The 11,373-nt window shown below is 36.5% G+C and overlaps 1 protein-coding gene across 2 annotated transcripts; it reads right to left on the bottom strand.

Annotated features, from left to right (window-relative positions):
• Nucleotides 1-1,041: 1,041 nt before the first annotated feature.
• Nucleotides 1,042-3,676, bottom strand: LOC105691339. Of its 2 annotated transcripts, none has more exons than XM_012409745.3 (6): nt 3,243-3,676; nt 2,841-2,990; nt 2,542-2,760; nt 2,059-2,266; nt 1,647-1,921; nt 1,042-1,571 (listed from the first exon to the last, which is right to left on the bottom strand). In XM_012409745.3, exons 1-6 carry the CDS (start codon nt 3,315-3,317, stop codon nt 1,566-1,568), a joined length of 933 nt encoding a protein of 310 aa, XP_012265168.2. In that variant the 5' UTR covers nt 3,318-3,676; the 3' UTR covers nt 1,042-1,565. The 2 variants fall into 2 exon arrangements, with proteins under 2 accessions (XP_012265168.2, XP_012265167.1); XM_012409744.4 differs by having other exon boundaries at nt 1,667-1,921.
• Nucleotides 3,677-11,373: the final 7,697 nt, after the last annotated feature.

Here is an 11,373-nt window from a genome sequence, read left to right as displayed (position 1 = left end):
CGCAACCTGCTAGTTGCTATACGCATATCATTAAAAGCAACCGCTACTTCACTTCCTCAGAGCGATTGATACTTATGCTAATTAGGGATGGAACGACAATTTTTATTAACTTGATTCTCCTGTTATTGTTGCGTAACAAATTTTACAATTAGGGTATCTATCGTGCAATAAAATTGAAAGTCAGGAGTTATCAGGCAGCGCAGGGATATCAACAATTTTAACAGCTAGTGTTCTCGATAAATCACCTTGAAGAGGGAACTTGAAGGCAATAAAGTAATTGTTACTTAGTAACGAAGCGTATTGTGTAGTTATAATTATTATTTGAATGCAACAGTTGGTTAAACTCTCGTTTGTTTTGTAGATAGATAAAGTTCAGTCGTTGATCGAAAAATAATATCGAGCTAATTATAAGTTGCGAGTTGTACACGTTATAATGATTGCGATCACGATAAAACACAACCTGTAATTACCTGAGGCACCTTCTACAGAGTGTTCAGTTACACCAGTTAAACATACTCATATCATTTGTCCAATAAATTCCACTATTTCAATTACTCACAATTAGTTAGACGGCGGGAAATGGGAAACAGAGTAAATTCCAAAACTATGGACGTACATAATATTCATTTATTGCACTGTAAAATTCGAGTTTACATATTTTAGTAACGCGAAAATAAATGTTATAAAATTTCGTCGACAACAATTTATTACAAAAAATTGATGTACCATTTGGTTTTAGGATTATATTTAATTCAGAACTGATTTCGGTATCGAAGTTTCCTCATATTTTATCATTTAGGCGTACTGAATAGGGTGTCAAAAAGAGCAGCGATCACCGGGAAGCTGGCCCTCCATCGCTAAACCTCCCTGGGCGTACGATGAGGTAACGTTATTATTTTGTTGAATTAGTTACATGATCAAATTGAAGGCATGATTTAGGATGATTTAGGAGCGGCCATAGTTTCAGGTGTTTGGTTCTTTGCATGTGTCCAATGATAAATCCTGACATATTTTGAATAAAGGGAGTATTAATTAATGGGATGAACGTAAAACATGAATTTTATTAAAATGCAACAACATGTATCAACGACGTATAATTATTGGGGTATATCTCATTCAGAAATAATTTGAACAAGTTTGACGTAGTAATCTTGCAATAAATGAACATATTTGCCTAGCATAGATAAAATTGCTCCAATTTTTAAAACACATCTCAAGTATCACCCGCCATTTTTCAGCGTGATTCAATAAAGTTTACCCCCTTAGATTTTTTTAATAAAAAGAGTAACAAGAACACCAACAGTGATAATTCCTAGTGTATATATAACGATGAAATTATGAAGATCGAACACCTGGATTATAGGCTATGATCAACAGCCTTATTTTTGTGAATTCGTGTCTTTCTGCTACGCAATAATTACCCGGTTAAATAGAGCGCTAATCAGAAAATATAAGGACGGATCGAAGTAATGTAAATCATCATGTGAGTTCCATGTATTCGGTGAAACCGTGGTTTGGTGGACCCAACAAAAGCACCCCAACGCTTTGGTCTTTTGATGCAGTCACTATATCTGAACATCAATTAGTCAAGGACCACATAAATCGTTTCAAATAAAAATTCAAGTAACAAGCAGTGGTTTGGATACAGCAAATCGGGTAAGGATACAATCGTCATAAGGAGACAAATCGAAGTCCTGAATGTCACCCTTATGTCGATACACTTCACCAAGAAACTCGTGGTGATCAGGGTATCTCCTGTATCGTCTCAAAATACCGCCGTCGCAAGCAGAGTATAAAGTACTTCCGTTTGAAGTGTACCTGAGTTTCCATACTGGAAAGTCCTTGTGCTCTTTGAGGTGCTCCTGAATACCGGTATCTGGTACGTAAGCCGATATCAGGTCACCCCCACTCATGATCAAGCCTTTCAATCAAAAATTTTCCTTGCACTTCTTCAAATGAGATTTGAAAAATAGAATTTAGTAATATTCGCAATAACAAGCACAGAAAATGGTGAGTAAAGTTGTAAATTATTAGTAGTGCGATGAAAATTGTACGTACTGTAAAATTCATCTTCCGAACCTCGTGTGAACCGTTCAGGTGTAACGCATACTGAGTTAACAGTATGGCCAGTTTGATAAGCATGGAGCACTCGACCATCAATGGATGAAATTTTACACGTTCCATCCGTACCACCGGTTAGTATAGAACTCTGCCAAGGCCACGAAGAGTGCAAGAAACATACATCTCTGATGACTGAACCGTGCAACTGTAACAACATGGTGAAAAATATCTTGATTGAGTATAATTGAGAATAATGTGAACAAACTGAAGTCATTGGGAGAAATTGTAATGAGATAGAGATAGAAATGGATGAGCTATATCTGTCAAGTCGGCGTGAGAATTCTACACTATTTTTGAGGGAAAATGCAAATTAACTCACAAAACGAAAACGAATGTTGCTTAACTACGATAACAGATTGAGTTTGTATCGTGGAATGGTACGGTATCACAGATGGTTTATAAAAGAAATGTTTCATGTACATCGTAGATGTAATCCAGAGGTAACGGCATCCTCAAATCTAGCAGTGTAAGTCCTTTTCCATTAACGAATACCGCCACTGCCATGTTTGGACCCGATGGATCAGTAGCTAACCCAGTCCTGTCTCTTCCACTGAAGGCACAGTTATCATAAGCCAAAAGCTGTTCCCCTCTTTCTACATCAACCACGACAAGCCTTCTTGCAGTTGTTGCAGCTAATATCTGAAAAGTAAAATCATTGTTATTCGCATTTCATTATTGAATAAATCCAAAGCACTGACATTTCTCATCTGACTACCTACCCTGGAGCCATCGGAAGTAAACCGCACTGCGTTAACATTTTTGGCCAATGTCATTCTAGTAATTTGATAACACATAAGAAACTCCATGCGTAAAGCAGAGTACAGATTGACCTTCCCATCATATCCGCCAGAACAAAATAAATATCTATCCTAAAAAAAAATAATAATATGTATTAGAAAATCCTAAATTACTATGTCTATGTCTTGAATCGAATGAGAGAAGTGTCCATAGAATTAGCGTTATTATTATTCTGACGTTTCTGTGTGAGAATTTTTGATAGCAGAATAATCATATCCGGCTGATTGTGAGTTATACACAGTTGATTGATGATGTAACAAATGATAAAGTTAGTTGCAATGGTCTGAGTAAATTAGTTGTGTTTAATATCCATGACATAATACCCGTGGACTGAAAGCAACACTTCTGACGCTGCTCTGATGGTATTTTAGGAACTTGGGAGTTCCCTGCTGCTGCATTTTTTGCAGCTGACAGATACGGAAGATGTGTATTTATATTTCATTGACGATATGGATACATTCTTTAATATTCTTATCACTCAACGTCTCTGCATTTCACATATCGAGTATTTCTGGTAGACAGATTTGTTTTTTTATCCTCGAGCAAAATCCACGCATCAATACTCATTATTTAGGTTTGTAAACGTGATATTCCGAATCAGAATTATTACTTTATGCTGCACACATGATCTAACGCGTATTAACAATTTACTCTTTTTACACAATAAACACACGCGTCCAACGAAGAACGCAATCTGCAAAATACAAGCACCAGGCCAATGCACTTGTGTCATGAATGCACCATTACTGACATCGAAACGAAGTATAGTCGCCGTCAGTGGTCGCCGTGTGCGACGTCCTTTCGGCGCAAGCGCTGCTACATTGCCTGGTTGCATACTTCTCCGTGGCGGCTTTTGATTTTTTCGAATTCAAATTTGTCAATTGAGTTGATCTACCCACCGGCCACCAGCAGGCCTTCCCACTGAAATGAAGGAATTCACGTTTTTCGGTTTCCAGAATAAGAAAATTGAGTTCTTCTTCTGTCAGTTGATTATTTCTCTCAATAATCCATAAATAATGCGTTACGAAACATGTATACTATTATAAAGCGCGCTGCTTGAGAGTTTTTGAGTACGCGTCAAGCAGTAAAAAAGGCAATTAGATAAAATTAATAAAACTGACTCAAGGAAGAGTCAGAACTTCGTAGGAGGCATGTTTTGCTCTGAGAATTTCCTCAGGCTAACAACGCAACAACTACGGTCAATAAACTGTGTGAAATTCATGGTTCCATTCCTGAAAAACCGCATTACTCAAGAGATGACCTGTAGAACAGAAAATCTGAATCAAAATATTCAATTCAAAAATAAAACTTTATTTTCTAATGTGTATGGTTATATATTTTGCCTTCTCTTGAAATATCTATGATGAAAGCATGGATATATTGATGAAAGCATAGAAAGAGATTGCCTTCATTTCCACTGACGCCTAACTAATCACAACTCGAGTTACATTTCGGATTGATCCTCAAGATTGCCTAAAATCAGATAGACGGACGATACTCGGCTTATTCTTGACGCTGTTAGTTTATTAAAATCCGGAGGGGAGGTTCGTTCCCCGATGTATTCGGACATATTGGCAGACACTACCTCTGACTTTTCTGAAGTTTTGGATCTGAATGAACGTTTTTTGTTTGGCAGTATTTTGATGTATTTTCATCTACATATTTCGAACCTAAGGAATCGGAATTTATTACCTACAAAATTCGTACCCAAGAATTTGAATCTGAGAGAATAAGAATTAATCGTATGGCACTTTTCTTATGTATTTTGACCTCAGAAACACGAATCTGTTGTCCAAATTGAACTACGATTTTTTCTCTTCGAGATATCCTCGACTTTGTACCGAAAAAGGCGAAAGGATGGGGATAACTCGGTAATTTCCGCAGATAGATCAATTTGGCTTTCGGATTCAAATTTCTGAGATCGGAATACATGAGAATAGCATGGGAAACCCAAGAAAAAAAATTTTTGATCTTCGACCCAAAAATCGATAAAGTTGCACGGGTTCAAATCCCTTCGGGGATTTTTGGGCCGAATTTTTTTTTTTCTTGCGAATTGATCGTATGACACTTTTCTCATGTATTTTGACCTCAGGAATTCGATTCTGAGAGACAAATTGATCTATCTCTGAAATTGCCCGAGTGATCGCCAATTTTCAGCTTTTCGGGATCAAGAATAAAAGATTCATTTTATCGTCTATTTTGATGTAATTCGTACCCAGGAATTTGAATCTCAGAGGATGAGAATTGATCGTATGGTTCTTTTTTTATGTATTTTGACCTCAGAAACACGAATCTGTTGTCCAAATTGAGCTACGATTTTTTCTCTTCGAGATATCCTCAAATTTGTACCATAAAATGCGAAAAAATGGGGATAACTCGGTTATTTCCGCAGATAGATCAATTTGTCTTCCAGATTCGACTTTCTGAGATCAAAATACATGAGAATAGCATGGGAAACCCAAGAGAAAAAAATTTTGATTTTCGACCCAAAAATCGATAAAGTGTCACGGGTTCAAATCCCTTCGGGGATTTTTGGGCCAAATTTTTTTTTTTCTTGCGAATTGATCGTATGACACTTTTCTCATGTATTTTGACCTCAGGAATTCGATTCTGAGAGACAAATTGATCTATCTCTGAAATTGCCCGAGTGATCGCCAATTTTCAGCTTTTCGGGATCAAGAATAAAAGATTCATTTTATCGTCTATTTTGATGTAATTCGTACCCAGGAATTTGAATCCGAGAGGATGAGAATTCATCGTATGGTTCTTTTCTTATGTATTTTGACCTCAGGAACACGAATCTGTTGTTCAAATTGAGCTACGATTTTTTCTCTTCGAGATATCCTCAAATTTGTACAAAAAATGCAAAAAAATTGGGATTACTCGGTAATTTCCGCAGATAGATCAAATTGGCTTCCAGATTCGACTTTCTGAGATCAAAATACATGAGAATAGCATGGGAAACCCAAGAAGAAAAAATTTTGATTTTCGACTCAAAAATCGATAAAGTGTCACGGGTTCAAATCCCTTCGGGGATTTTCGGGCCAAATTTTTTTTTTTCTTGCGAATTGATCGTATGACACTTTTCTCATGTATTTTGACCTCAGGAATCCGATTCTGAGAGACAAATTGATCTATCTCTGAAATTGCCCGAGTGATCGCCAATTTTCAGCTTTTCGGGATCAAGAATAAAAGATTCATTTTATCGTCTATTTTGATGTAATTCGAACCCAGGAATTTGAATCCGAGAGGATGAGAATTGATCGTATGGTTCTTTTCTTATGTATTTTGACCTCAGGAACACGAATCTGTTGTCTAAATTGAGCTACGATTTTTTCTCTTCGAGATATCCTCAAATTTGTACCATAAAATGCGAAAAAATAGGGATAACTCGGTTATTTCCGCAGATAGATCAATTTGGCTTTCAGATTCGACTTTCTGAGATCAAAATACATGAGAATAGCATGGGAAACCCAAGAGAAAAAAATTTTGATTTTCGACCCAAAAATCGATAAAGTGTCACGGGTTCAAATCCCTTCGGGGATTTTCGGGCCAAATTTTTTTTTTTCTTGCGAATTGATCGTATGACACTTTTCTCATGTATTTTGACCTCAGGAATCCGATTCTGAGAGACAAATTGATCTATCTCTGAAATCGCCCGAGTGATCGCCAATTTTCAGCTTTCCGGGATCAAGAATAAAAGATTCATTTTATCGTCTATTTTGATGTAATTCGTACCCAGAAATTTGAATCTGAGAGGATGAGAATTGATCGTATGGTTCTTTTTCCATGTATTTTGACCTCAGAAACACGAATCTGTTGTCCAAATTGAACTACGATTTTTTCTCTTCGAGATATCCTCGACTTTGTACCGAAAAAGGCGAAAGGATGGGGATAACTCGGTAATTTCCGCAGATAGATCAATTTGGCTTTCGGATTCAAATTTCTGAGATCGGAATACATGAGAATAGCATGGGAAACCCAAGAAAAAAAATTTTGGATCTTCGACCCAAAAATCGATAAAGTTGCACGGGTTCAAATCCCTTTGGGGATTTTTGGGCCGAATTTTTTTTTTTCTTGCGAATTGATCGTATGACACTTTTCTCATGTATTTTGACCTCAGGAATTCGATTCTGAGAGACAAATTGATCTATCTCTGAAATTGCCCGAGTGATCGCCAATTTTCAGCTTTTCGGGATCAAGAATAAAAGATTCATTTTATCGTCTATTTTGATGTAATTCGTACCCAGGAATTTGAATCTCAGAGGATGAGAATTGATCGTATGGTTCTTTTTTTATGTATTTTGACCTCAGAAACACGAATCTGTTGTCCGAATTGAGCTACGAGTTTTTTTTCTCTTCGAGATATCTTCAAATTTGTACAAAAAATGCAAAAAAATTGGGATGACTCGGTAATTTCCGCAGATAGATCAATTTGGCTTTCAGATTCGACTTTCTGAGATCAAAATACATGAGAATAGCATGGGAAACCCAAGAGAAAAAAATTTTGATTTTCGACCCAAAAATCGATAAAGTGTCACGGGTTCAAATCCCTTCGGGGATTTTTGGGCCAAATTTTTTTTTTTCTTGCGAATTGATCGTATGACACTTTTCTCATGTATTTTGACCTCAGGAATCCGATTCTGAGGGACAAATTGATCTATCTCTGAAATTGCCCGAGTGATCGCCAATTTTCAGCTTTTCGGGATCAAGAATAAAAGATTCATTTTATCGTCTATTTTGATGTAATTCGTACCCAGGAATTTGAATCTGAGAGGCTGAGAATTGATCGTATGATTCTTTTTCCATGTATTTTGACCTCAGGAACACGAATCTGTTGTCCGAATTGAGCTACGAGTTTTTTTTCTCTTCGAGATATCTTCAAATTTGTACAAAAAATGCAAAAAAATTGGGATGACTCGGTAATTTCCGCAGATAGATCAATTTGGCTTTCAGATTCGACTTTCTGAGATCAAAATACATGAGAATAGCATGGGAAACCCAAGAGAAAAAAATTTTGATTTTCGACCCAAAAATCGATAAAGTGTCACGGGTTCAAATCCCTTCGGGGATTTTTGGGCCAAATTTTTTTTTTTTTTGCGAATTGATCGTATGACACTTTTCTCATGTATTTTGACCTCAGGAATCCGATTCTGAGAGACAAATTGATCTATCTCTGAAATTGCCCGAGTGATCGCCAATTTTCAGCTTTTCGGGATCAAGAATAAAAGATTCATTTTATCGTCTATTTTGATGTAATTCGTACCCAGGAATTTGAATCTGAGAGGCTGAGAATTGATCGTATGATTCTTTTTCCATGTATTTTGACCTCAGGAACACGAATCTGTTGTCCGAATTGAGCTACGAGTTTTTTTTTTTTCGAGATATCTTCAAATTTGTACAAAAAATGCAAAAAAATTGGGATGACTCGGTAATTTCCGCAGATAGATCAATTTGGCTTCCAGATTCGACTTTCTCAGATCAAAATACATGAGAATAGCATGGGAAACCCAAGAGAAAAAAATTTTGATTTTCGACCCAAAAATCGATAAAGTGTCACGGGTTCAAATCCCTTCGGGGATTTTTGGGCCAAATTTTTTTTTTTCTTGCGAATTGATCGTATGACACTTTTCTCATGTATTTTGACCTCAGGAATCCGATTCTGAGAGACAAATTGATCTATCTCTGAAATTGCCCGAGTGATCGCCAATTTTCAGCTTTTCGGGATCAAGAATAAAAGATTCATTTTATCGTCTATTTTGATGTAATTCGTACCCAGAAATTTGAATCTGAGAGGATGAGAATTGATCGTATGGTTCTTTTTCCATGTATTTTGACCTCAGGAACACGAATCTGTTGTCCGAATTGAGCTACGAGTTTTTTTTTTTTCGAGATATCTTCAAATTTGTACAAAAAATGCAAAAAAATTGGGATGACTCGGTAATTTCCGCAGATAGATCAATTTGGCTTTCAGATTCGACTTTCTGAGATTAAAATACATGAGAATAGCATGGGAAACCCAAGAAAAAAAAATTTTGATTTTCGACTCAAAAATCGATAGAGTGTCACGGGTTCAAATCCCTTCGGGGATTTTTGGGCCAAATTTTTTTTTTTCTTGCGAATTGATCGTATGACACTTTTCTCATGTATTTTGACCTCAGAAATCCGATTCTGAGAGACAAATTGATCTATCTCTGAAATTGCCCGAGTGATCGCCAATTTTCAGCTTTTCGGGATCAAGAATAAAAGATTCATTTTATCGTCTATTTTGATGTAATTCGTACCCGGGAAATTGAATCCGAGAGGATGAGGATTGATCGTATGGTTCTTTTCTTATGTATTTTAACCTCAGGAACACGAATCTGTTGTCTAAATTGAGCTACGATTCTTTCTCTTCGAGATATCCTCAAATTTGTACCAAAAAATGCGAAAGGATGGGGATAACTCGGTAATTTCCGCAGATAGATTAATTTGGCTTCTAGATTCGACTTTCTGAGATCAAAATACATGAGAATAGCATGGGAAACCCAAGAGAAAAAAATTTTGATTTTCGACTCAAAAATCGATAAAGTGTCACGGGTTCAAATCCCTTCGGGGATTTTTGGGCCAAATTTTTTTTTTCCTTGCGAATTGATCGTATGACACTTTTCTCATGTATTTTGACCTCAGGAATCCGATTCTGAGAGACAAATTGATCTATCTCTGAAATTGCCCGAGTGATCGCCAATTTTCAGCTTTTCGGGATCAAGAATAAAAGATTCATTTTATCGTCTATTTTGATGTAATTCGTACCCAGAAATTTGAATCCGAGAGGATGAGAATTCATCGTATGGTTCTTTTTCCATGTATTTTGACCTCAGGAACACGAATCTGTTGTCTGAATCGAGCTACGATTTTTTCTCTTAGAGGTATCCTCAAATTTGTACCAAAAAATGCGAAAGGATGGGGATAACTCGGTAATTTCCGCAGATAGATTAATTTGGCTTCCAGATTCGACTTTCTGAGATCAAAATACATGAGAATAGCATGGGAAACCCAAGAGAAAAAAATTTTGATTTTCGACCCAAAAATCGATAAAGTGTCACGGGTTCAAATCCCTTCGGGGATTTTTGGGCCAAATTTTTTTTTTTCTTGCGAATTGATCGTATGACACTTTTCTCATGTATTTTGACCTCAGGAATCCGATTCTGAGAGACAAATCGATCTATCTCTGAAATTGCCCGAGTGATCGCCAATTTTCAGCTTTTCGGGATCAAGAATAAAAGATTCATTTTATCTTCTATTTTGATGTAATTCGTACCCAGGAATTTGAATCTGAGAGGATGAGAATTGATCGTATGGTTCTTTTTCCATGTATTTTGACCTCAGGAACACGAATCTGTTGTCCGAATTGAGCTACGAGTTTTTTTTTTTTCGAGATATCTTCAAATTTGTACAAAAAATGCAAAAAAATTGGGATGACTCGGTAATTTCCGCAGATAGATCAATTTGGCTTTCAGATTCGACTTTCTGAGATTAAAATACATGAGAATAGCATGGGAAACCCAAGAAAAAAAAATTTTGATTTTCGACTCAAAAATCGATAGAGTGTCACGGGTTCAAATCCCTTCGGGGATTTTTGGGCCAAATTTTTTTTTTTCTTGCGAATTGATCGTATGACACTTTTCTCATGTATTTTGACCTCAGAAATCCGATTCTGAGAGACAAATTGATCTATCTCTGAAATTGCCCGAGTGATCGCCAATTTTCAGCTTTTCGGGATCAAGAATAAAAGATTCATTTTATCGTCTATTTTGATGTAATTCGTACCCGGGAAATTGAATCCGAGAGGATGAGGATTGATCGTATGGTTCTTTTCTTATGTATTTTAACCTCAGGAACACGAATCTGTTGTCTAAATTGAGCTACGATTCTTTCTCTTCGAGATATCCTCAAATTTGTACCAAAAAATGCGAAAGGATGGGGATAACTCGGTAATTTCCGCAGATAGATTAATTTGGCTTCTAGATTCGACTTTCTGAGATCAAAATACATGAGAATAGCATGGGAAACCCAAGAGAAAAAAATTTTGATTTTCGACTCAAAAATCGATAAAGTGTCACGGGTTCAAATCCCTTCGGGGATTTTTGGGCCAAATTTTTTTTTTCCTTGCGAATTGATCGTATGACACTTTTCTCATGTATTTTGACCTCAGGAATCCGATTCTGAGAGACAAATTGATCTATCTCTGAAATTGCCCGAGTGATCGCCAATTTTCAGCTTTTCGGGATCAAGAATAAAAGATTCATTTTATCGTCTATTTTGATGTAATTCGTACCCAGAAATTTGAATCCGAGAGGATGAGAATTGATCGTATGGTTCTTTTCTTATGTATTTTGACCTCAGGAACACGAATCTGTTGTCCAAATTGAGCTACGATTTTTTCTCTTAGAGATATCCTCAAATTTGTACCAA

This window comes from Athalia rosae, chromosome 1 (assembly GCF_917208135.1).
Source record: "Athalia rosae chromosome 1, iyAthRosa1.1, whole genome shotgun sequence".
Lineage (NCBI taxonomy): Eukaryota > Metazoa > Arthropoda > Insecta > Hymenoptera > Athaliidae > Athalia > Athalia rosae.
This window is presented reverse-complemented; position numbering and strand designations above follow the sequence as displayed.

What these genes read in the sequence shown, in the direction of transcription:
- LOC105691339 (XM_012409744.4), bottom strand. Translation starts at nt 3,317, where the DNA reads ATGCAGCAGCAGGGAACTCCCAAGTTCCTAAAATACCATCAGAGCAGC. An exon ending in CTCTGGATTACATCTACGAT is followed by an intron (nt 2,267 to 2,541) that starts GTACATGAAACA and finishes ATGTTGTTACAG; the next exon opens with TTGCACGGTTCAGTCATCAG. An exon ending in TTTGTCTCCTTATGACGATT is followed by an intron (nt 1,572 to 1,666) that starts GTATCCTTACCC and finishes ATTGATGTTCAG; the next exon opens with ATATAGTGACTGCATCAAAA.